We start from the raw sequence: 24,542 nt of genomic DNA, 5'->3' as shown, positions 1-24,542 counted from the left end.
TAGAGGCACCACGGGAACACTGAAATATTGGGGATTGCTTTTTTGTTTGAACTTACTAGTTCAGCATTAGGTCACCTCTGAGGGTTCACAGTCCACCAGGAAGTTCAAGTGATCATTTCAAGGTTTCAAAGGAGATGGGAAACACCAGTGATACCAGAGAAAAAGTTGATTCAGAATGACTGTTATACTAGACTGTGAGTGTACATTATCAGCAGATCAAGAGTCAGTGCTGTTTCTCTTTTTGCAGTTTCAGTTTTAGAGAGCCATCTCTACTGATTTCTAAATGAAGCCAAACTGGGTCCATCAGTAAGAATGTCCTATATACTGTACATATCAGTCCAGTAACCGAGATGATCAGGGCAGCACTGCACTGATCTCCTAAAAACAGGCAGCTTTCTGTCATTTTCCACTGAAGCTGCATCATTGTGGCAAATGTTATGCTTATGCTAATTAAAGTTAGCATTGAGCTGATGTGTTTTGGTTATTACGTAGACTGAAAATAAAAGATGGATGTACTGTAATCTCTAGGTTTGTAAAGTGAAGCCAATGCAAAGTGCCTCAAACCTGCATTCTTTGTACTGACCAGCAGTGGGCGACTCCTCTGGTTTCAAAAAGAAGTCTGATTATTAGTATATGAGAAAACCACCTTACTTCTGTCTTCATCTGTTGCTTCATCAAAGTTTTTCTTCAGGAGTTTATGATCTCAGTTTCTAGTTTTATGTCTCTGGCAATACAGTATGATGTTTATTTGGTAGATTTTAGTTCCATGTAGAGTCAAATAGATGCAAACGGAGAGTATAACTTAGAGGGTCTTATGAGTGCTCAGTCAAATCCATCGCACATCCAGTTATAAAACAATCTAAGAAACTCAAACTCAAGGCTACAAATGGATATTCCACAAACTATCGATCGCTGCGTCCATGTTTGGGTGCAGTCTGTGGTTTATACTTAGGCCTTGTCCATGATAATATGGATATTTTGCTCAACAGGCGTGGTGTGGATCCCTCATCCACACTCAAATGGCATTTTTGGTCACTCAAACACTTATATCTTCTTAAGTGCCTTCTAAAGTTCGTGTATTCATTTGGACGTGTTGCTTTGAGTAATGTGCCTGAAATATATAGTCTACTGTTTTCTTAAAATCTGGTTAGCATCAGCAGTTCTGCAATTTTAAATGTGATGTCTTCTCTGGTAATTGTAGTAACTTATGTGTTCTCATGTACAGATATATTTTGTAAAATCAAGTTTGTCTGAATTGAAATTTTGCCTAAACAGAGATGGGAAAACATCTGTCGAGAAAAATGAGTGTTGTGTCAGAAGGCTGTATCAGTAAATCTTTTATTTTCTTTTTCTGGTATCTGGCCATCTGAGGGAAAACATCACGGTTGATTTCAAGTTGATTTTCTCTGATGAGCACTGGCTGGGAAACTTGTCTCGGCTGGTGTTGCAGCATTTGTGACTCAACCCAAGTCTGGGATAAAGAAGTACGTGATTCTCTCATTTCTGTGTTTTGCCACCATTTTCACTGCCAGTGAAAAGGCCACACTGTGACATGCTTCAGGCGTGAGTCACTCTTTTTCCAGTGCCCACTCATTTATGAGGTCCAGTGTAACATTCAACGCATGACTTTTAGTGTTTCCATTATTTGTACAGCCCTGTGAAGCTTTCTTAGGCTTCCATAAGGCTTTGAATGTACAGTGGCTTCCCAAGTTCATTTATGTCACAAGATTAATATTCTCTGTTTGTTTTCTTTGTGTGTTTTCTTCTACCTCCTACCAGTTTCTGTCCTCAGATCTTTTGTCCTAGCCCTCAGCTGTTTGCATCTGGTGAGGTTTTTCCTTCATCTCGTCTTTGTCCATTGGACCTTCTTTTTTGTCACTAGTTTACTGGGAAACTTTAGTGGCACCATTGAGTCATCGTTCAGCTTGTAGGCGGCCTTTGATGTACCTACAGTTCCTCAGACCGCCTCTGTCATTAACCCTGCTGGCATTTGACTTCTCACCCACGTTTGACTTCACTGCCATCACTGATGCATCAAGGAAGGGGATGACTTTTCATGAGCCCCAAAGTAGAAAGAAACGGTTGTTGACTATGAGACTGATGTTATTGATGTGTTTGGAGTTATTACCGAAGGTCTGCTGACTTAAAGGCATCCATCATATTGTAACAGGAGCATAATGAATAACTGATCTCTGACTATTCTGGACACATCAGTCCAGTTATAAAGTCTTTCCACTGGCTCCCAGTTGCCCATAGAATCGATTTTAAAGTTCTGCTGAGTGGTTAAAGTCGCTGAATGGTTTCAGAATGCATTAGTGATATGTTCATGGAATATAAACCCCGCAGGGCTCTGAGATCTAGAGCCCAGAGAGCCCAGAGTTCAAACCAAACGTGGTGAAGCAGCACCAAGGAAACAGAGGTCAGCACCAAATGTTCATATTTTCCAATCCAGGTTAAAAACTTTCAGGTTTTATTTTATTTTAAACTGTGTGTTGTAATTCTTGGGATATTTTTTTACTACATAAAGCACATTGAGCTATTCCTGTGTTTGAATTGCAGTTTCCAAGAAAGAATGCCTTGCATGGTCTTTTAAGTTTAGATTTCTATTTGTCATGTCATTATGGTCAGATAGCATTTCTGCACTAAAGTCTCAGGGGGTCTGAAGCTGCTGTTTTTATTATAGATGATTCTGCCACTGATTGTTTTAATTTAAATCTATCATTTGGTCCATAAACTGTCAAGAAATAATGAACCAGGTGATTAAAAAGTCAAAAGAAATACAATTTATTCCCACATACACCAAGTTCTCACCAATAAGCTATATCTAATTGCCATTTTTAGCTTCAAAATGATGAATTATGTCTCAAACAAGTTGCAATGAAATTTCTTTCTAATAGAATAATTGACTCCCTGTTTCAGCTTTGCAAAGTTTGCTTAAAGTGTTCAAATATCGACGTTGCTATCTGTTGATACTTGTGTTGGCGAATTGTAAAGCACCGTGTGTGTTTGATTTTGCATGCCTAGTTTTGCTAAGTGTCACATCGCGTTACTGAAGGAGGCTGCAATCCAAAAGGTGTGAGAATGTACTAAAGGTATGTTGCAGTGCTACAATGGACAGAGCTTAACAGGATAAAAGTTGCTTGAAGCTTGAAGAAAGATGGAATTTGGATGTTTGGATGTTAAAATAACCTGCACTGAAAGGTTGCTGTCTTCTTAAAGTGTTCTTGTTGGTGTAAAATATCAAGGGACAACGTTTATTATGCTTTTTTTTTTAAATTCTTGTATCCATCCATTCTCTATACACCGCTTTATCCTCACTAGGGTCGCGTGGGTGGGGGGGGGTGCTGACGCCTATCCCAGCTGGGGCTACATATACAGACAAACAATCATACTCAAATTCACACCTACTGGAAATTTAGAATAATCAGTTAACCCCAGTATATTACTCATTACATATTACTGCTTCATAGTACATGGGGAGAACATGCAAACTCCATGCAGAAAGATCCCAGGCCGGGATTTGAACTGGGGATCTTCTTGCTGCAAGGCGAAAGTGCTAACCACTACTCCACTATGCAGCCCGAAATTATTGTATTTAACTGAAATAACCTTTGATGAGCATTATGTAATTGTGTTTAGGCCTGGCCCAAGAAACAGCACTGTAACAAACACTTACAGAAACAAAAAACGTTTTAAGACGTCCTCACGTAAGGCAACATTTAGCTCTGAATGAATAAAGTCTACGTAGATAATTGCAGCTCCCCTCCAAGGCTCCTTTTATCTTTGCCACTTACACTGTGCTGAGCTCAGTGCATCGTGACTGAGTTGTGACCCTGTTCTCTGGGTTAATGGACGTATAGCTTCATTCATGTCCATGAATGGACATCCAACACATGCGGACCGATGTCCTTGAAGGACCTTTGTCGCTGTCTGGAGAAATAATAGCCACTCCTGTTCTTCCCCTGCTGGACTTAGTCTCGGCTCTTTCAGCGGGCCCAGCTGGGTCAGGCTGCTCGACAGTGAAGCTGTGTCTGTCATAATGGGATCTGACAACTTTGGGCAGGGAAGGAAACAAATGTGTGTCCAGCACCTCAATGCAGTGTTTTGTGGTTTACAAAATTCACTGACTTCTAGATTCCCTGAATAAAAGAGGCTATCGCACATGGACTTCATGTTGTTGTGTTTGCTATCCTGGTCAGTTAACCCTCTGAAAACCAAGAAGTTTCATTTGCTGTGTCACATTTTTATTCACTTTGAGGTCATTTTTGACTGCCATATATTTTATATGCATCTGTATGGAAACGGCTCAAATGAAGCTAGACGTAGAGAACTTCAAATGTCTTCTGCAGTATAAAAGTGTGTTCTTATTCTATGATTATTACTTTACAAAAATTTGCAAACCCTATAATCAACATGTACTTTTTTGCCAAGTTTCTGTATTTACTATAGATATTTCAATATTTACATTTTTAATTGGTTTCCATTCTTGTCTCTTATCCGCTCTTTGTCAACTCAGAGTAGTTCAGCCCAGTTCCGCTGAAAAGTCCATGAATTTTTATAACGGGACTGTTTGGTCACAGCATAGTTACTCAAAGCTTCTTGGTTGTCCCGAAGAACACAAAATATTTTCTTTTCCACAGAATTTGGTTGCTGCAAGGGCCTTTATTTTTTGGGAAATTATATTGTCCTGATGTTAAACTCAGACAGAGCAGCACTTTACAGTTGTGTGTGTTGTAAAGTTGAAAAACAAACTATTTTTCTGTGTCCACAGTTTCTGGCTTTGACAACAGTGTAGTTTTGGTAGATTTTTTCAAAAAGGCTTTCTAAACCTGCTGTAGGCTTTGGAGTTCTGACCGTTAATTTTATCTGCTGGATCATGACGTTTTGATTCAGCTTACAGGTTCATGAGCTTCACCTTGTTTATTTGTGGAAAGGAAAACATAAAACATGCAAGACAGAGAGTTCACATGTATTTACAGATGGCAGATTCACCTGTCAAGCTGAAATTAGTGAAACTGTACACAAAAAAAGAATGGACTGCTGCTTGCCCTCTGACCGAGAGTTTCCATCCAAAACTTTGCACAAATTTCAATGAAATTCCAGGAAATTCTGCAAAAGAAAATGCAAATTAATGTTTTTTCATCAACAAGTCATACAAAATTTTAAGTCAGGAACTGCAAACTACTTAAAATGTATTTATATTTTTATTTATTTTTGGAAGGTTATAGTCTCGTCATCGCTCCACACAGATCTGATGTCTTCATGCACCAACATTTTTAGCTCTTGGTCACATTTATCATATATTCCACAAGGAATTGAAGTCTGTTTTTGTTGCTTTTTATCACATTTTGTTTCTACTGATACACTATTTTTTTTGCCTCAGTTAAACAGCTTGCTCGACTTTTCATATTTCTGCTGTTTGTGGTCAGTCTTTCTTAAAATAATGGAATAGAAGATGCACACTAAAACATTGCATAAAAACTACTTAGTGAGCAGAGTCTGTTTGGAATGTCGGTAGGACCCAGACTGTCTCGCTTGTGTTCTGTAACGTGCTGCTGAATACAAAATGAACCGAATGTGCCCTGTCTGCCACGGAGGGATTACAACACAATCACACCCACATGCTGCCATCTGCCTCATCACTCTGAGATCTGATCAGAGGTCTGCTGTGTCAAGTTAGACACCCAGAGGTTAAACGCTGTCTGGCAGCGAGTTAAATGCTTTTTTTTTTTTGTTTATAAAAGTCATTTGTACCTGAAATGTTTACCTTGACTGGGTGAAAATGCTGAGCAGCTCATAATAAAGCACATCTTCACATTCAGCTTACCAAGTAATTCTGTTTGAGAGGTCAAAAGAATGACATGCTCTTCCTACATTTAGATTAGAGCTGTAAGTACTATAGATTTGGTCTGAACAACAGTCCAACCACAGAAACAGTCAACTTATGACTGTTTGAAATGTAGAAAAACTGCAAAACCTCAGATTCTGCACAGTGGAACAGCAAGTGTTTGACACCTTTGCTTGATAAGACTGAGGATCAATGAATCGAGAAATTGTTCCAGCACTAATGGTGACCCACAGTTTTAGAGAAACAATTAAAATGTCGAGAGAAAGGTCTGGACACGTGCATGAAGCTGCAGGTGTTCTCTGTCACCGTCTCCTCAGCCTTTTAAACTGCATTTTCCCACTTCCAGTTCAGTGGGAAATGTTTGGCATGCTGCCCAGGCTGTTCTGTTGAAATTCACTGCTACCAAAGAGCATATTTTGCTGTCTGTGTCACTCTCACCATCTGTGCTTGCTTTCTAAACTGTCAAAAAAGCAAATAAAAAATTACAACATAATTAAAAAATGCTGTTTAATAAAGTAACGTTGAAAAAATATAAGCACTTTAAAAATGTTGGCAAATATCTATAAAATAATGATTTTTTTCAGTGGAATATAGTACTTTAAAGCACTGTAAAAGAACAAATTACTATTTGTAAAAATATGCATTTGTAATATGTATATTATGTACTTTTTTCCTGTCATTTCAGTAGATATGATCAAAAAGCTATGACATAACCATTTATAAAATGATCTACCATTTATCACTTTCTAATATACATAACCTTTCTTCGAATTATGGTAACTGTCTAAAGTTACAATATTTTTATGTTTAATTACATTAAAAATAGCATAATTTAGTGGTCAAATGTCTTTTTTGTTGTGAACATTAGGAACAGTTTTGGCCTCTTACTACTTATCTGTAATTTCACAAAATCTGTAAAATAATGATAAATTGTTTACAAAAAAAGCCATTAGTTGTTTACAGTGCACGTCCCTGACATTTTTTTTTTTTTTTTACTCAACATTGAAAGTTTATCTTGGCAGAAAAAAGTTAAGAGAACTACTGAAAGTTCATAGCTTATTATTATCCCCCGCCTCCACGAAGTGGAAAAGGGGGATATAGGTTTGGCCTCCGTCCGTCCAACATGAAGGGGACAGCTTTTCTCGGAAACTATTACAGCTAGGATTACGAAATTTAGTGTGTAGCTTCACACCATGGACACCTTGATCAAGTTCGAAAATGAGACTTGTGCGATAATATTTAACAGAGTTATGGACCTTGATCACTATTTTGGATGTAGACTCATAGACATCACATGTGGCGGGGGATATTGATGACCATGTCGTCTTGTTCATGATGATTTAGCGTTCGCCACTCAAACCTCCTCATTGCAGGTTGAATACATTCATGAGTTTTGACCAGCTCTACCTGGTAAACAAGAACAATATTCTCATGCCAGATTATTGTAGTTTTCTAGGCCTAACAGGTTCTGAAACTCTGTAGTATTTAGCATGAGAAAGAAACAATTGAAAAAAGCCTTTTAAAATGTACACAAATTAGTTGAATTAGTGAAGCTTTTTAGTCATCTTACAATCCCTCAGACTTATCTCCTTGAGAGAGCCAAACCCTTAAAGAAACAACTTATAAATACTGTCTGTGGCACCAACACTTCCTTTATCAGTACAGGACATCCATGGGATTTATTTCTGTGTACATAGTTGGTGCTCCTTTGGTTTTCTAGGTCGGCTCGCTCAGATACTGGGGAGCAGCTGTACAGTGACCAGAAGGTCGTGAGGTCAAATCCGTACACCAGCTGGGATAAATCTAGGTTGGAAATAAAAATAATAAAACTCCTTTCTGGACCATATCGCAGGAGCTGACCAATATATTTTTAATACTGATTATTAATAATCCAATAGCCAGTATTTGAAAACGGATATACAGAGTTTAAAGAATGAGGGAGGTTTGAACATGAGGCCAACGTCTGCTGAATGCGTGATTATGCTTTATTTATTGCGATACAACAGCTTTGTAAGACCTTTAATTGGTTTTAATCAACTGAATGTCATACATTTACAACACATGATTGCAGGGAATCTGTCAAAACAAGGCTACTTCAGTATTAACTACAGGTGAATATGTCCAGTGTCCTGAAAAGTAAATTGTTTTCTGCCATAAGTTTGAAAGCTGTTTGTCTCCTCTTCTATCATCTGATATTCTTTTTTGTGTCTCAATCTTTTGCTGTTCCACCATTTGTGTAACCCACTAAAGACAATTTATTCAATTATTGACTGTTATTATTTTCAAATGACTAATTTTACGCCGTCTGTGGCTGCATGCTAATTTAGCCTAGCTTTGATGTTAGCATCACCTTGTTCTCTAGGCGTAAACAAAACCTTAGACGGGGCCAAAAAAATCATCTTAGCCACTGAGAATATAACCAATTTTCTGGTTTGTAGTGAATGCTTCTTGACCATCATGAGCCCTGTTAGCAGAGGGTTGCTAAATTCCACTCGTGCTGAAGGTACAGAAAGATTTAATTATCTATACATAAATATACTCCATTATCTCGTTATGGTTAAATTTATATGTCACCACAGCATAGTGCATAATTTGGGCATTTTCAGTGCTAAACGTACACCGTGCATGTTTGCCATCATAGAAATAGCTCATTGGATTGTGGTGCTTTAAACAGCTTTGCCAAAATCTGCTACCTGACATTGGAAGCGAAAATCTGCTTGCTTCTTGGAGCTGCTTCATAGTAGATTTTGACAACCGCATCAATTATTAATACTATAATAGCATAGTTCAACAAATGAAGCTGTGTACTTAAGTGGCTCCTACAGTAGCCATCAGTGTTGATTGACTACAAATTGTGATGTTTAAAAGATCGTTTTTATTATGAGGTATTAGTTTAAGAAATAAACAAACAAAAAACATACTGGTAATTAGAAAAAAATCTGAATATCAAATCAAATAAATAGTCAGTTGACCTTATCACACTGCCTTTAAACAAGATTTGTAATGTTGAGCTGCGCTAATGAAGGTTTTATTCAGCAGTAATCAGTAGACTTGAGAATTTGTTACTTCATAAATGTAAAGCTGCAGAAAAACAGCTTGTACACTGAGCTGCAGTATCCCACGTTAAGTAGTTGATTTAAATAAAGACACAAAGTAAATGGTAAGTTTTTCATAAAGCAGTTTGTTTAATAAATGTAGTGAGATGCAGATTCAGTGAACTGGTGTATAATATAAGCCTGCAGGTGTATGTTATGGTTGACGTTAACTGAGTTGTGGGACACAACAGATATGGAGAGTCCCTGTATCTCTGCTTCACATCTTCATCCTCCTCAGCTGCGTTGGCTCAGCAGAGCTGGACTGAGATAACAGGCGTCAAGATGTAAACATCCATCGGTAGTGATTTAGATAGCGTCTGGAAGCCTGTTGTGATGTGGTCGGCCATTTATTTCTGAGGGATACAACAGACGGACATCCGATAGGCTAATCTCAGCTGCGTCTTGGGCTTTTCCACTGTGAAAGGGAAAATGTTATCAGTCTAATTTGGATGATATTATTGTTTCGACTTGCACTGAAAGGATTTAATTCCTTCTCGAACTCTTGATAAAACCTAAAAGTTCCCACTCCGTTTTAAAAATAGACTGCTTCTCTTAGGCCCTGGAGAAAAAGCCACTTAAAAAAATGTAACATTTCCTACCTGGCAGCAGGGTTTTATAGCTCTGTGTGTTAGATAACATTAAATCCTGCACAGAACCCAGATTGAAGGAGAAAGCTACACAAAACACGCATCTTTGTAAGTCACATCTCATCATGTTATGTGTCCTGAGCAGTGACCACACCTGTCCCCCTGCTACCCTCTTATATAACCACCAACACACACCTTTATCCATGGCAGCTGTCCTCAGCGGAGTCCTCCAGCCCCCAGCCAACCGCTGCACTGAAGAATTAGCATCATTAGCTGCCACCAGCCGGGCAGATGGATTGAGAGGATTTATCGTTCGGTCGAGGCTGTTGGTTTCCCTCCCACTCTGAATTTCTTCAACTTGGTTCTGCACTACGGCATCCAAAAACAACATCACCGCAGCACTAACATATATTTACTGCTGAGTCACCTCGGGGGAATATTTACACCGCCAGTTTTAGAATGACTAAAAAACCCCTTTGTCACCGTGGGCACAGCTGCAGGCCCAGAGAGCTCACTTGTGTCTGTGATTATGAATGTTACTTTGGTCTGGAAAACCAAAAGCGCTTGCAAAACTGAGCTATCCTGCATTCAACAAAGGGTTAGCGTATATTCAGGTTTGGTGTTCTGTAGTGTGTAGTGAGTAGCCATCATCCCCTGTAGAGACGGAAGAGCAGCATCCAAACAGCTGCTGGTAGCTAGCATAAACATACACACACATCTGGACGAGTTCATTTCCACTTACATTTGGGGAATGCCGCCACTAATTGTTTGTCTCCATCTGAGGTACACTTGCTCTTGTGTTTATGTATGTTTGTGCACTTGTATAGAGTCTCTACAGAAAACTGTTTCATTAGTTCATAGATGGATGATTGATTAAGCATATAAGCCAATTTTCTTTGGTTTTAGGTCTTATTACATAACAATTTTGTGCTTTTCTTGTTTTAAGCTGAATATTTTTGAATGAAGGACCAAAACAAGCTGCTTAAACTGCAATGGGAATATTTTCACAAGTTTCTAACATTCAAACTAAATAGTTCATTAATAAAGATTAAAATATTTGTTAGTTGCAGCCACAATAAACAGCAGAGCAAAAGCTAAACTTGATACTTTAAAATGATCATAAAATAAGACATTTTTACATAAAATGTGATCAAAAAATTTTGAGACTATGCCTATAAACATAAAAAACCCTACCTGATTTAAATTTGACCAACATTTTTGTCAAAATATTCTCTGTGTGCAGTGACATAGAGGTCCTGGTGCTTCTGCGATGCACGTGAAACACCATCTGAAACGGGTGCTAAATCTCCCAAACTGTGTCATAACGGCAAACCTTCAACTTTAATTTCATTTTCGGGAGAAAAATAAATCACAGGGAGCGACAATTGTATTGTTGTAGCCAAAAAAACCTAAAATCCAAATCAAAGTCTGTATCAAAAACATAAATACACAAATTTTGAGCATTTACTTAGTTTATTTTGAAGTTTTTATTAAACTAAGAAACTTTTTGTTTGTAGTGACAGTTTTTTTTAGCAGAGCTGTAAAAGCAGATTATTGAACTTCTGACCACTGAATCATTCTATTCATTGGTAGATTTTCCAGTATAATATGCATATAGCCTTTTGACATATGTATATTAAACATTCAGTGCTTACATGTTATTTTATAGCCTTGTAGTATGATTTGAAATGTTCTTTTTTTATTGATATTTTGTCAAAATAAGACCTAGCCACTATGTACATAACACAGCCTGCAGTCTGACCTACTGTACTTCTTGATATTCTCTTTAAACATATTCAAACAGCTTCTCCGTTCTCTCTCTGCTCCTCTGTAAATTCTTTTCCTCCTGCTTTTTCCTACATTTGACCCATTTGCAGCTCATCTCGAGACTTGAGTACGTCAGAGTTAGACTCAAAATGAGACCAGAGTTCCTGTGTGAGATGACTTTCTGTGACACACTTCTGTGAATCTAAACTCAGCTGAGATTATGCTATAAAAGGAGCAGCTGAACTGTAAGAAAGAACAAAAGGTCTTTTGCTTTTCAATAATTTACTCCAAACCAGTCTTATTGCCTCACTGTCTCTGATAGTAAGATAGTGCGTCTGATAAGTCGGCTGCAACTAACAAGTGTTTTCATCAAGAGTTATTGCAATTTGCAGGTAAATGATTGAAAAAAAAATCTTGAAATTCCAAGATGAATTTTTGCATTGGTTATTAAAAATCAGAGCAGACTGTACAGCTGAAAAACCCATCATGATCAGATGTTTCATTTCAATTGAATGATTGGTATTGATGTATTCTGATTACCTTTTTTTGCCTTTTTAATAAAGACCAGCAGAAAAAAAGGATTTGAATTTAACCACCTTACTTTGCGTTCATATTAAATCACACAACTAATAATTCTGATGTAGCCGTACAACAATGAAAATTCACATGTACAATGAAATAAATGAGGATGGAAGAATGATTTTGCCTTGATACACAAGAAAAAACAAGTTTAATTGTGCATTTTAGCTCATTTAGCCTCCTTATGAGCCAGCTTGTGGTTTATTCACGGCATTCACAGCATCTATCGTTGGTACATAGTTACTGTTTTATCAGCCACATTTATGTGAAATGACAGCTTTAGTGCCCAAGATAAATTTCTAGAAGCATTTTTGTATTAATAAAGTAGAACTGGAACAAATAAAATTATAACTTGATCACAGGTTGCAGCTCAGATCAGTTTATTTCCCACCAATGTCCACCTGATGAGCGTCTCTTCGGTCAGAGCAGCTTCCTGACTTCAGTTTTATCCAGCCGGTTGGGACTCAAACCCGCCTCAGGCTGTTCGCTGCTGTTTTCCCGCACTCATTGTCTGCTCTTTTCTCCTGTTGAATGCCGTGTCACTGGAGTTGTGTAACTGCCTTGGGTGGTGCCGGTGTTTCAAGGCCTTTCTGTGTCAACGAGCGGCGTGTTTGCTTTTCTTCCTTATTATTCAGCTCGGTCAGATTTACCGAGATTAGCTCAGCCCAGACTGAAAGAGGCACCGCGCTATAATGGACATGTGTTTGGGCCCTTTTAGGGTCTCTTGGTTACTTTTTCTTGAACTCTCAGTTGTGTTTATGTTTGGGCTTTTTTGTTCCTGCTTAATTCTCCGTACAGGGAACCTTTAATTTCCTTTTGCAAGTCCTTCTATCTTAAATGCCCACTCTTTCCCACAGAAAATGTCAAGACATAGATAAGTATTGTGGGGAAATAAATCCTATCAGGAAAGACAGCCTGGCTGTTTTACATGTCAGTGCAATCTCTTCCTGTTTCGATCAGATGCCCTGAAGCTTCCTGGAGTGGTTTCACTGATTGTTTGTCCTACTTGCAACTGATAATGTCTCACCTACACTACCGCTCAAAAGTTTGGGGTCACTTAGAAGTGTCCTTATTTTTGAAGGAAAACCTTTTTTTTCCAATGAAGATAGCATTAAATTAATCAGAAATCCAGTCCAGACATGGTCAATGTGGTAAACAACTATTCTGACTGGAAACAGCTGATTTTTAATGGAATATCTACATAGAGGTACAGAGGAACATTTCCAGCAACCATCACTCCTGTGCTCTAATGCTACATTGTGTTAGCTAATGGTGTTGAAAGGCTAATTGATGACTGGAAAAAACTTGTGCAGTTATATTAGCACATGAATAAAGGTGTGAGTTTTCAATATAAAACATGGAATTGCCTGGGTGACCCTAAACTTTTGAACAGTAATTTCTATACTAATAACTCCTTACATCCATAACAATGACTGATAGAGAAATAAAATGATGTCTAGATTTCTTTAACTTGCTCACATTGAAAGCACTCAAAGGTAAATTCACTCAAAGTTACTATAAATACGTATTTCCTTCAGTCTGAAGTTTTGATGAAGTTAAACCATTTGCTCCAAATGTTAATAATGTTGTTTTCTTGTTGTAGTAAATGTTGGAGTAAAATTGTGATAACTGTCTTTTCTGGGAGTTTTTTGATGTCTACTTACAACCTCGAGATATAATTTCATACGTTATAGTAATTGTTGAGCTGTTTTTGCACAGTAAGATTTGTCCCAAATGTGATGGAAAAAGTGTGTGTTTCTGCTCCTGTCTGCCACATTGCTCTTGTCCCCAAAGACAGAAATATTAAGTAACATTTCCTACATATGTTATGCAATGCAGCGCTTAACCACAGTCGTGCCAGAGTGTGAGCATAAAAAGCACTGCAGAGGCTGTTTGTCCCAGCGAAACTAAAAACTGAATGGACAAGGAAGTAGAAGAGAGAGAGAGATGTGTGTTCTTTATCTCTCTGTTTGTGTGGGAATGTTTGTACATGTGCAAACCTGCACGTGTGCACATCAGTCGAGCACACACACTTTCAGCTTGGCCTCCAGGTGCTCCGGTGTGTGTTTATTTATGTGTGTGTGTGTTTGCGTTTGCTTCGTCCAGCTCCCTGAGGTATGCAGCAGAGCAGGTTCATCTGTGTCAAACAGAAAAGGGGAGGAGAGAGGAGGCGAACATGGAGTCCCACCTCCACCTTCTCTTCCTCCCACATCGCTGGCATGTTGCTTCAGGACCTGAACCGACTTTGTTGTCAGGCTGCCACCTAAAGGACGCTGCTGCCTGAACGTTTGCTCACCTGTGATTTTCTCTCTGCTGCTGAGAAATCATAGAAAGCTGCAGCTTCATCATGATGCATCAGCCTGCAACCATTATTTTTTGGTTATTTGGCTTTTTTTGTCTAAGCATTTATATACAAAAATTCCAGAAAAAAGCCCAGTGTGACAGATTCAAATGTCCTCAAACGTCCACAAATTTGCAATGACAAAAAGAAAACAAAATAAAAAATCCTCACATTACTGTAGATCATCAAAATGTGGTCATGTATTGAATCAGTCAGCTGTTCAGTTTAGGGTTGCAAATATTTATGATTTTCACTGTATAATTACTTTCTTGATGAACCGATTGGTTATTTGGTTCACAAAATATGAGAAAATGGTGAGAAATGTAGATCAGTGTTTCCCAAAGCCAAAGATGACGTCCTTAAATGTTTTGTTTTGTCCACAACCCACAGGATATACAGTTTACTGTGTTACAGACAGAAAAGTAAGATTTCCAGAAAAAAACTAAGATTTAAGAAGCTAGAAACAGTGGATTTTGAGTTTGTTTTGCTTTAAAAATTACTCAAATGGATGAATAGACTATACAAGTAGTTGTCAATTCATTTGTTTAGTTGACAAGAGAACTTCTCTTGTTACAGTTCCACTTTGTGTTTGTCACTTAGAAATTTCCTTATTTTTGAAAGAAAAGCTTTTTTTTCAGTGAAGATAACATTAAATGAATCAGAAATACAGTCCAGACATTGTTAATGTGGTAAATGACTATTCTAGCTGGAAATGACTGATTTTTAATGGAATATCTCCATAGGGGTACAGAGGAACATTTCCAGCAACCATCACTCCTGTGTTGCAATGCTACATTGTGTTAGCTAATGGTGTTGAAAGGCTCATTGATGATTAAAAAACCCTTGTGCAGGGATCACCCTTTGATTCATGTTAGCACATGAATTAAAGGGTGAGTTTTCATGGGAAACATGGAATTGTCTGGGTGACCCGAAACTTTTGAATGGTGGTGTAGGTATAAATTCACATATTCCTTACGTATTATGTTGTATTGTGTGTACACGCAGAAATGCTCACTTATGTAATCATCATATTTACAGTTAAAGTTTTGGACAGTTCAGATTTAAGCGAGTCACTTCAAAACATTTTCCACATTTTCAAAGTTGAGTATCTTTTGTGTAGTGTAACAGCTCGTCAGGCAAAGTAACAACTCTGATGACAAATCTGTAAACCACATGAACCGACATCGTTAACATGAAAACGACTCAGCAGATGTACAATGACCCCAGCTTTATGTGAATCAGGACACAACTTTGCATAAAATGAACACAGTGTTCCGACTCTCTCACCAGACTCGTCTAAATATAAACTGTGTGCCAAAGCATCTGCAGCCATTTCTGTCCATTATTAGCTCGGATGCATTCACAGCCTGAAGCAGTGTCTCTAAATCTTCCCCCATTTCTCTGCATCTGTGTTTTCCCGGCTTTTCTGATGTGGTTTATCTGCAGCTGAAGAACACTGGACCGGTTGATTGTTATTCCACTGCAGAGCTGCAGGCAGTTCTGATAAGACTGTGCTGGTCTCCTAATTAGAACTGGCAGCACCACTCTCCGTCCCGTCCCGTTTTCTAGCCATTCACCGCCGCTCTGGCCTGAAATAGGAAATTAAGACAATGCTGTGCTGCAATCAGAACTGCTAATTGGCTGCTGCCGTGTAGTGTGCCCTCAGGCTCAGAGCTCCTGTCTGTGTACTGTACAGCAGTTACTGTGGTTGTTTACCTTCTGGCTTCCTGGTCAAACTGTGTAACCATCAGCTCAGTCTGAGTTCTTAGACTTCTAACTAGCTTTTGTTGGAAGATCTCTGCTCATGTTGTCTGAGAAAATGGGTGTCATCGTCAGCGCTGTTGGGTGTATTTCGAAGTGTTTCGTTTTAAAGAGCCCATATTATGCTTTTGGATTTTTCCCCTTTCCTTCAGTGTGTTGTATAGTTGCTTTTTTGTGCATATTAAAGGTCTGCAAGTCCCACATTTGCACAAACCACAATTTTCGCTCCGACAAAGTTTCTTCCATTACTTGTCTACATCACCATGTAGCACATTTGCATAATACCAGTCTCGCAGCTGCTTTCAGAGTAACTTTATTGTAGAGACAGGAGCTAAAACAAAGCAAGAAAGTGAGAAGTGGTCTTCTGTATGAGAAAAATAATGTGTTTTTTGAACAGTGAAGCATGTAAACATGCATGTGGACCCCAAAATAAAACTATACACTACCGTTCAAGAGTTTAGGGTCACCCAGACAATTCGTGTTTTCCATGAAAAGTCAATGTAGCATTAGAACTAGGGCTGGACTGAATATCTGGTCTTTACAGTGGTATCCCAGTATTAATTTTGAGACCCGAATATTCCATTAGAAATTAACCGTTTCCAGCTACAATAGTCATTTACCACATGAACAATGTCTAGACTGTATTTATGATTCATTTAATATTATCTTAATTGATATCTTTCTTCATCACAGAAAACCTTAAGCCATCTTGATACTGTAGATAAATTTGTCTGATCATAGCCACTGTTAATAAAAATCCAACTGAAGGTTATCTAGCTGACTTTAGCCACATGTCCAATGTTGGTCTTCACTTTTCCCAGCTTTCCCAACTCAAAATTTTTTCTTTACTTCCTGGCAAAGTTACATGCTGCCCAGATTAATTTCTGCAAAGCAAGTGTGATTGATCGGTTAATTGTAAAATCTGTGACTCTGGAGAAGGATGTTGCTATTTAGCTAGTTAGCATATTCAGATAGTTAGCAGGTGCCAGATTTTCTGTCCCTATTGCTCCCTGATCTTGCTTTTCCTCCATGTTTGAGCTCATAAAAACTCGTAGTGTTGTATGAATTTGTCTGAGCCACTGGAGGAAACCTGACAAGTGTGCTGAATTTGATGACAATTTGTATTGGATTAAAATCACGTATTCCACCACTGATCCTGACAAATCTCTTCCTGATAGCAAACACCTGCCTTACTCATAAATACATGACTTTGCTGTGTGATGTTGGCTTTTTTTCAGAGCTTTATGGTTCATAAAAATGTAATCATTTATTCAGGCATTAGCAGAGGTGATCTTTAATGACTGCAGGAAGCCTGTTGGATGTGTAGAAAAATGTACGTATACGGCGACACCTGTCCACCTGAAAACCTTTGCTTAAAGCACAGTGTCCTGTCAACGAGAGCAGCCTCCTCTTAGTGAGAGGTCGGCCTTCTAATGTCCCACTGTGGTTTAGTGGTTTCACAGCTACGTATCGATTAGCTGGTCAGTCTGTTCGCACCAGATGTCCAGCACCAGCTGCTCAGGAATATATCGCTGCTATAATGAAGTCAAGAGACTCTCTTCATCCATTTTTAATGAGCTAACCTGGTAGTGAAGACTTTAGTTACATAAGGGGCGCCTTTATTTTTACAGAGTGCATATTGCTGCTGTCATTGGTTGTTCTATCTGCAGTTTTAGTGAGAAGTACTATGTCAAAGTTGTAGTAATAGAGAGAAAATGAGATTATTTTAATGTAAAAATGAGATTACTTTTTGAAGTTTGGATTTAATGCATGAAAGTTTTGCTCACATTTAATTGCGTTAATGCATATTTCAGTTGTACCTTTATTTGAAACATTTCTTATACCTTTCTGTTTAATGTACAACTTCTCTTTTACATGAAATAAGTTAAAGAGGTGAAAACAAAGAGCAGAAAACCGACTGAATACTTGAGTCCTGCACAGGTTTAATGGGGACTGAGATGTTTGGTACTTGAACAGATGGAGGCTTAATAATATTAAGTGTTTAAAAGCACACAAATGTGGGTCCCATGTGCCTCTACACTGTCCTACAGGGTAAAAAAATACACCTCTTTCTGGAGTTCTTTTTTTAACCACTTAACTAAAGTGTAATTTCAGAGTAGCCTTGAGGAAAATGTGGTTTTGGTGGCCAACACTGAAGTGGGTTCCCACCTCGCTGGCTTTGTAACGGTCGCTTCACCACCAGGACTTCCCCCTTTGACAGATCTGTGCACTAAATCACATGTTCACTCAACATTTGTGCAGGGAGACCACAGAACGGCGTCACAAGTGTCGCACGCTGCATTTGATAAAGGAGACTTATCGAACAGGGACAATGGCAATAATCCGCTTGAGCAGGAATTTTCTTCGAGCCATTTCAATAAACGAAGAGGATGATGTGTTTACGAGTTGCTCGCCACCAGAGGTAACATGCTGTGTGTTTTTATTTATTGTACAGAACTAAGACGTCAGTTGTGAGCTGTAGTGTTGCAGAGCGTTTCTAGTAAAAGCTGCCTTTTATTAGCGCCTTTTACTCGATGACTCACTGGTAGGAAACTTCTGAAAAAAAAAGTTTCCTTGTTGTGCAACTTTCTTTCAAATGTTGCACATAAAAGAAAGTGCTGTAAATATATGAGAAAATGCATCTACAGTGTGTATATTTTGCCAGTGTTATACTGGATTGGACGTCACACTTGTCAGGCTTCCTCCAGTCCGCTGAATATTCGATCCTCCTGGGCACCTCCAGCTGTTTGCTCCGCTCCTGCATATTTCATCCCTATTGATCTCCATGCAGTAAAAACATCACAGAGCCAGTGTTCAGAGGCCTCGGGCCACCAGCATTATTTATGACTCTCTGTGCCCTGTCGCTCTATCGCCAGGCAGCTTCTTTGTAATGCCAGCATGAAATAATCATGACAAGCAGCCCATTGACTGGATCACTTGTGCATCTGGGCTTTGAAGGGTTGCTCTGTCATTAGAGACGGCATGCTGGCTTTACCCCAGCTGTGGACATATTCTTGAAAAGCAGCAACTTTTATTTACTTTTTCATTCACTTGTCAATGCTTTTGCTGAGCCGCAGTCTATTTTTGAAATCAGGATTGGCACCTGCGGAAGAGAGAGTCAGATAGGACTCTTCTGTAGAAGGGTTTGTGGTTAGTGTGACCTGTTTGATATGAGTATTTCTCTCGGTTTTTCTTCTGATTTGCTTGGCGGCAAAATAAAACCAGACTCTGAAAAGTAAATCATATCCGTTCTTTTCATTATGACACATCTGCAGACACTTCTTCCGATGGGGAAAAAAAAAAATTTCCAAGTGACAAGATGAATAAATCAGAGAGCATTTTGATGAAAAGCTGTCGTCTGATTAATTTTCAAGCAAATTGCCAGAAAAAGCTGGATGGTTTCAGCTCCTCCTGTGTGCCAATATGTTGCTTTTCCAAATTTTAGTCAGCTGACTCTTTTTGGGTTTTGTCCTGAAGTCAGTCTCGAGTTTAAACTCACCTCTGTACATTAAAGTTACGTAATTTATCATCAGAATATTGTATTTTAGCTCTAAAACTACTTGATTTCTCCTCCTGGTTATTGATTTAGTTACTGAGCTCTGACTTGCTGTAGCTCGAGCACACCAGTTCACCTACAGATTTGCTCAAACACTGTAAAACTACTTAATGCTACACAATAACAAGTTGTATTATTGGAGTAATTCAGTCATTTATGTTCGTACCGGACATGTGTAGTGATGCAGAAAGTCCCAATTTTTACATGCAGGCAGAAACCCTGGAAGTCTTTGATCACTGGTACTCTCCACTTTCAAGGTTGAAATGCTCAGCCATGGTGTTGACTACTTATTTCCCTCATGATTTGTTTGTGTTATAAAAAACCCAACACCATATGGTATGTATTAACAGGACTAAATGCTTAATTTTTGATGTAGGGCAGCTTGATGATGTCACCTTGGGTTTTTTGAAATTGTAACTGGTAAAATGGATTCACTTTTCTCTACATTTTTTGTTTTGGAGACCATTTAATTCATCAAAATAAGGTTTGCCATGTGTTTCTAGCATCAAGAAAGCTGTTGATACTCTCCTTCTTCACATATTGATCTGTTTTGTGGTGTATCTTTTTTCAAATGTAATGTTCATGACAACCAACAGTTATCTATAATACATACTGTAGGTAATACTCTGAGGCTGCAAAGTATAATTATTCAATTTGATATACAAAGTACTGAATCCATGTTTTTCCTTTCTGTGAAAGATTTCCACAGCTCTCTCTGTTTGCAGCTGTAGGGACAAACTGTCATCCCAATATTCAAGATACATCTTCAGTCAGTTTCACTTCCTCATTTCTACCTGACTCTGCCACTCCATGTTATATAACTGCAACTTCCTTCCACTCACAGTACATTCAGAGATCTGCCAACGGTGGTCTTGTCAGCTGGAAGTACAGCTCGTTATTTCTCCCACCTTTGACCTTTCGGTTGTTTTCTTTGTGCTCCTGCAGTTGAGCGTGTAAACACCGCAAAGATGGGGCGATTGTCTCCATGTGTAGCTCGGGTGGAACACGACGTTCACACTGTAAATGTTTCGTGTTTGATGCGCTGATCTGTTTTAAGATGTGTCAGATGAAACTGTGCAGCTGGTTGATTTACACTCTGAAAGCTGTGAATTTCTTACATCATGAACTTTCACACGCTGCTTGGGAACTTTTACGTAACAGACTTAAATCCATTCACAGATGACTCACAGTTTCCCGCTCTTTTTCTTTTTTTTCCTTCTGCAGACGGTATCTTCATCAGGCCAGGGCCGCTCTGAGTCGCCCGTCTACACCAACCTCCAAGAGCTGAAGATCACTCAGACCAACCAGCCTCCTCTGCCCTCCGGCTCCCCCCTCAGTGTCTTCGGCGACTGGGAGACCTACAAGGACCAGAATGGCAGACACTTCTACTACAACCGATCCACCCAGGAGAGGACCTGGAAGCCGCCTCGAACCAGAGACACCAGCACCGGGAACTCAAGAGGAGACAGCCACAGCACTGGGGAGAGCTCTGAGGTACAGAAGAAAACTCAGAAGCACTGAGCACTTAGCTGTCAAAGTCTATCTTTGGGTGCATCGATGGGTGGCAACTTTTTGTGAAAATGACAATCAAACAGGAGGTTGATTAGCTGCCTCTGTTATCAGCAAGCCTGTCATTAGTGGGGAAAAAAACATTACATTTACACAGTATGAACAAGGAAACTAATCCAGCGTTCACACTTGAAAAAATGTGTGCAATCGCACTCCCTCCCAGAGAGTCACCCAAAAAACAGTATTAATCCTCTGAACAACAAAACCTTGACACCCAATATGGAAAACTACACGATCTTTTTTAAAAATCGACAAAATTACACGTTTCATTAGAGCGAGAAACTGTAAATTAGAAGGAATCATCTTTTTTTTTCTTTCAACTTTTTGACACAAGAAGTGACAAAACCTAAGCTTAACATTGCCACATTTTCATTGAAGTCATGTATCCCATTAAAAAGTATGCCACAAATAAACTGTTTACGCCAGATTCTACATTAAAAAACAAAACAAAAGAAAGTCTTTGACCTCAGCTGCAACCAGAAGTCATTAGACAAAATTTACTATTCAGCTGAGCTGCAGGATGTGTTTACACAGAGCATAGAGGAGACAGTTATGAAAGCATATTAAAAGAGTAAATAGTAAAATAACTATACTATGTAGAGAAACCACAATTTTATCCCGAATTGGTAACACCAGGGGGTACTTGAAAAATGTCGTACATGTTGATTCATGTTTTTTGGGTTTTTTTTTTTTTTCAATTTTTGTAAACTAAATATTCAGAAATTCAACTTTGTCGTACTGCACTAAAGATATTTCTGAGTTCTCTCAACTTCTAGCCTTGGTTGAGCTGTTTTCCTAGAGGTGCAGGACTTTAGATTGCAGTGAAAAATGAACCCACAGTGAGTAAAAATATGACAGGTGCAAAAAAAAAATGCCTAGAAACTGCTTGAAGTTCAGAGGATTTAAGGCAGATAACTTTAAAGGTGGAGCAGGGAACTGTCATTTACAGGTTGCCACATTTCTTTTGTGTGTTGAAAATCAGGTGTATTTAGTCACTTCATGTAGTGGAAGAATGTAGGAATTTTAGGAAGAAGAGCTAACAGAGCGTTTGGTCCCTTGTCATCTTATTTATGTGAACACCTTGTTAGTCAGTACAGAAAGCAGGTGTGATTGTTTTTAGTCAGGTGACAAAGGTCTCCTGTCTAGATGTCTGAGACGAGGCTTGTAATAAACATTGCTTTTAGGCCTGCTTTTCTGCCACATTTTGCTCTAAGTTAATCCCAACATTTAACATTTTAATTCTGAAACTGAAGCCGTGAACAGTCAGAAAGTGTGCAGAAATGTTGTCACTTTGAGGCCAAACTGGTTCTAGCATAAAATTACAAGAACTCACACAAAATGCTCATACATTCTATGTCTGAGACAAATATTAGAAAGATAATGAGTCCAGCATCTCAGCGCCTCGTTACACACTGCGATTACCTCCTCACTTTTGATGCTGTTTGTGCGCTCAGACTGGAACAACAGCAAAATTGTTCTTTCAGCCTCGACTGAATTATCAGACAAAATACATCTTCTTGTTTTCCTTTCTGACATGCGGCGGCTTGATTATACACAACACCAGAATAATTAGTTTTATGAATAAAAAAATAAATAAACACGCACAGCTTTTTGATATTTGGAAATAGCTGGAATGAAATAATTAGTCAGCGGTGAATGACTATTTTTATGATCCGCTCCCACACAAAATGCTGTCATAACACATTAGCCTGCGTCTTCTGGGAGTCATCTCTGATTCATTAAACGGCTGCACCACACTGCCACCTACAGGCCAAACTCTGTCGCTTCATCTGTTTACTGTCCCTCCTCACTGTCCAGAATCAAGCAGTGGTTGTCAGCTCTGATGGGTTTTCTGGTTCTCTGTGCTGTATCAAATTGGTGTTGGGCTGTTTCTGATGATTTACGGGTTCTGGGTGCAAGACTGTTTCTTTTCCTTTGTGGTGAAAAATGCTCTTTCTCTTTTCTCTCCCTTTCTCTTTACGCTAATGGTAGACAACCCCTCTCTCGCTCTCCCCGTCTTTCCTTCCCTTCCTGTCGCTCTCCATTGGTCGGCTGCAGCCTCTGTCGTCGGAAGACACCTGCTTCAGTACCTACTCGAGCCAGTCGGACAGCCAGTATGGCTCACCGCCGCGTGGCTGGTCGGAGGAGATGGATGAGCACGGCCACACGCTGTACGTCAGCGACTATACTAACGAGAAGGTACCGACTGCATCTGCTGTGTCTTCTGTGCTGCGGTGGTTTCTGGGGGACAAGATTCGGGTCTGACTTAAAACACATTTCTACTAAATGTTTTCTCCACATTGTGACTCAGAGCTGTTTCACAGCAACAAGAGGAAGCATAACACCAAGCTGTAGGCCCACCGCTATCTTCTCAACATGCATAGATAGTTGTAATTGCTTTTGTGAGTCTTAAAGCAAAAATAAAAGGGAAGCTTCAGGACTCACGTTGTTTATTATTATTATTCTCCGTGTCTGTCTTTGCACCATCAGTGGTTAAAACACGTTGATGACCAGGGCAGACCTTATTACTACAGTGCAGACGGCTCCAGGTCAGAATGGGAGCTGCCAAAGGTAAGATGCCCAAGCACTCCATGCGATTTATCAAAGTGACGAGAATTACTGCCATACTGGCTGGACAGCTGAGCACACTGTACATGCAGCTCAATGATATAAATGATAAGAAAACGGACCCTCTTTAAGTTTCTGCAGTTGGGTTATTTGATTGTCCAGCTGTCAAAAAACACAAAAAGATAATTGCCAATGATATAAAAACAAGATGAGTAAGACAGTACGTAAATGTTTGATGTTTAACTTGATATATTACAAAAACTAGACATTAGCTATCAAAGTCTGTGGCAGTTTTTGTTGAAAATGTAGTTGTTGTTATTTTTTAGCCTGTTACATGTCTGTCTATAGGGTGTTTTTATGTGTGAAAAATCACATAATGAGGGAAATAAGCAGGCAACACCACGGCTCAGCCTTTCCACCTTAAAACTGCAGCGTACCGTTGATAGTGTCATAAACGTGGGTTCAGACTTCTCAGCTTTCCTGCATTACAATCATGAACAAATCGATGCTGTAAACTTGGAAGAGAGGGCCTTTCTGTACTTTCATCCTTTTCAAAATCGTTTTGTGCTTCGATGACTTAATTACTCCATTGTTACAGCTTAGCATTGTGTAGCAAAAAGTAGTTTTACAGTGTTTGAACAGCGCTGTGGGTGAGCTGGTGGCTGGAGAGAGACGCTAGGACCAAATAAATTCACACAATAAAGGAAGCAATGGTGTAGAGATATTTATATTTTAAGTCGGAAAAGAATTCATTTTGCACATAAAAAATAAAAAAAGACAAAAAGTTGAATTTCTTTTTGGGATTTTGGAATCAATATGTCCAACATTTTTCTAAGAGCCAACACTTATTACCAACACTAGAGAGAAAAAT

At 39.0% G+C, this 24,542-nt stretch overlaps 4 protein-coding genes across 12 annotated transcripts in view; 1 reads left to right on the top strand and 3 right to left on the bottom strand.

The window, feature by feature from the left end:
* The window catches only part of LOC127535343 (tripartite motif-containing protein 16-like), a 599,330-nt gene that overhangs the window by 146,122 nt on the left and 428,666 nt on the right, over positions 1-24,542 (bottom strand). The window lies entirely within an intron of this gene.
* Positions 1-24,542, bottom strand: part of LOC127535340 (tripartite motif-containing protein 16-like) — a 520,629-nt gene that overhangs the window by 146,110 nt on the left and 349,977 nt on the right. The window lies entirely within an intron of this gene.
* LOC127535337 (tripartite motif-containing protein 16-like) overlaps positions 1-24,542 on the bottom strand; it is a 388,516-nt gene that overhangs the window by 145,975 nt on the left and 217,999 nt on the right. The gene's annotated exons all lie outside the window — the stretch shown is intronic.
* Positions 1-24,542, top strand: part of LOC110953197 (rho GTPase-activating protein 12-like) — a 78,170-nt gene that overhangs the window by 35,364 nt on the left and 18,264 nt on the right. For 5 of the 7 annotated variants that reach the window (XM_022197068.2, XM_051953047.1, XM_022197069.2 and 2 more), the window contains exons 3-5: positions 20,759-21,028; positions 23,096-23,302; positions 23,594-23,674. In XM_022197068.2, coding sequence (XP_022052760.1) covers positions 20,759-21,028; positions 23,096-23,302; positions 23,594-23,674 — 558 coding nt within the window. The remainder of the gene's footprint in view (positions 1-20,758; positions 21,029-23,095; positions 23,303-23,593; positions 23,675-24,542) is intronic. The other 2 variants (XM_051953050.1, XM_022197070.2) reach the window with 1 other exon arrangement.

This window comes from Acanthochromis polyacanthus, chromosome 9 (assembly GCF_021347895.1).
Source record: "Acanthochromis polyacanthus isolate Apoly-LR-REF ecotype Palm Island chromosome 9, KAUST_Apoly_ChrSc, whole genome shotgun sequence".
Classification (NCBI taxonomy): Eukaryota; Metazoa; Chordata; class Actinopteri; family Pomacentridae; genus Acanthochromis; species Acanthochromis polyacanthus.
This window is presented reverse-complemented; position numbering and strand designations above follow the sequence as displayed.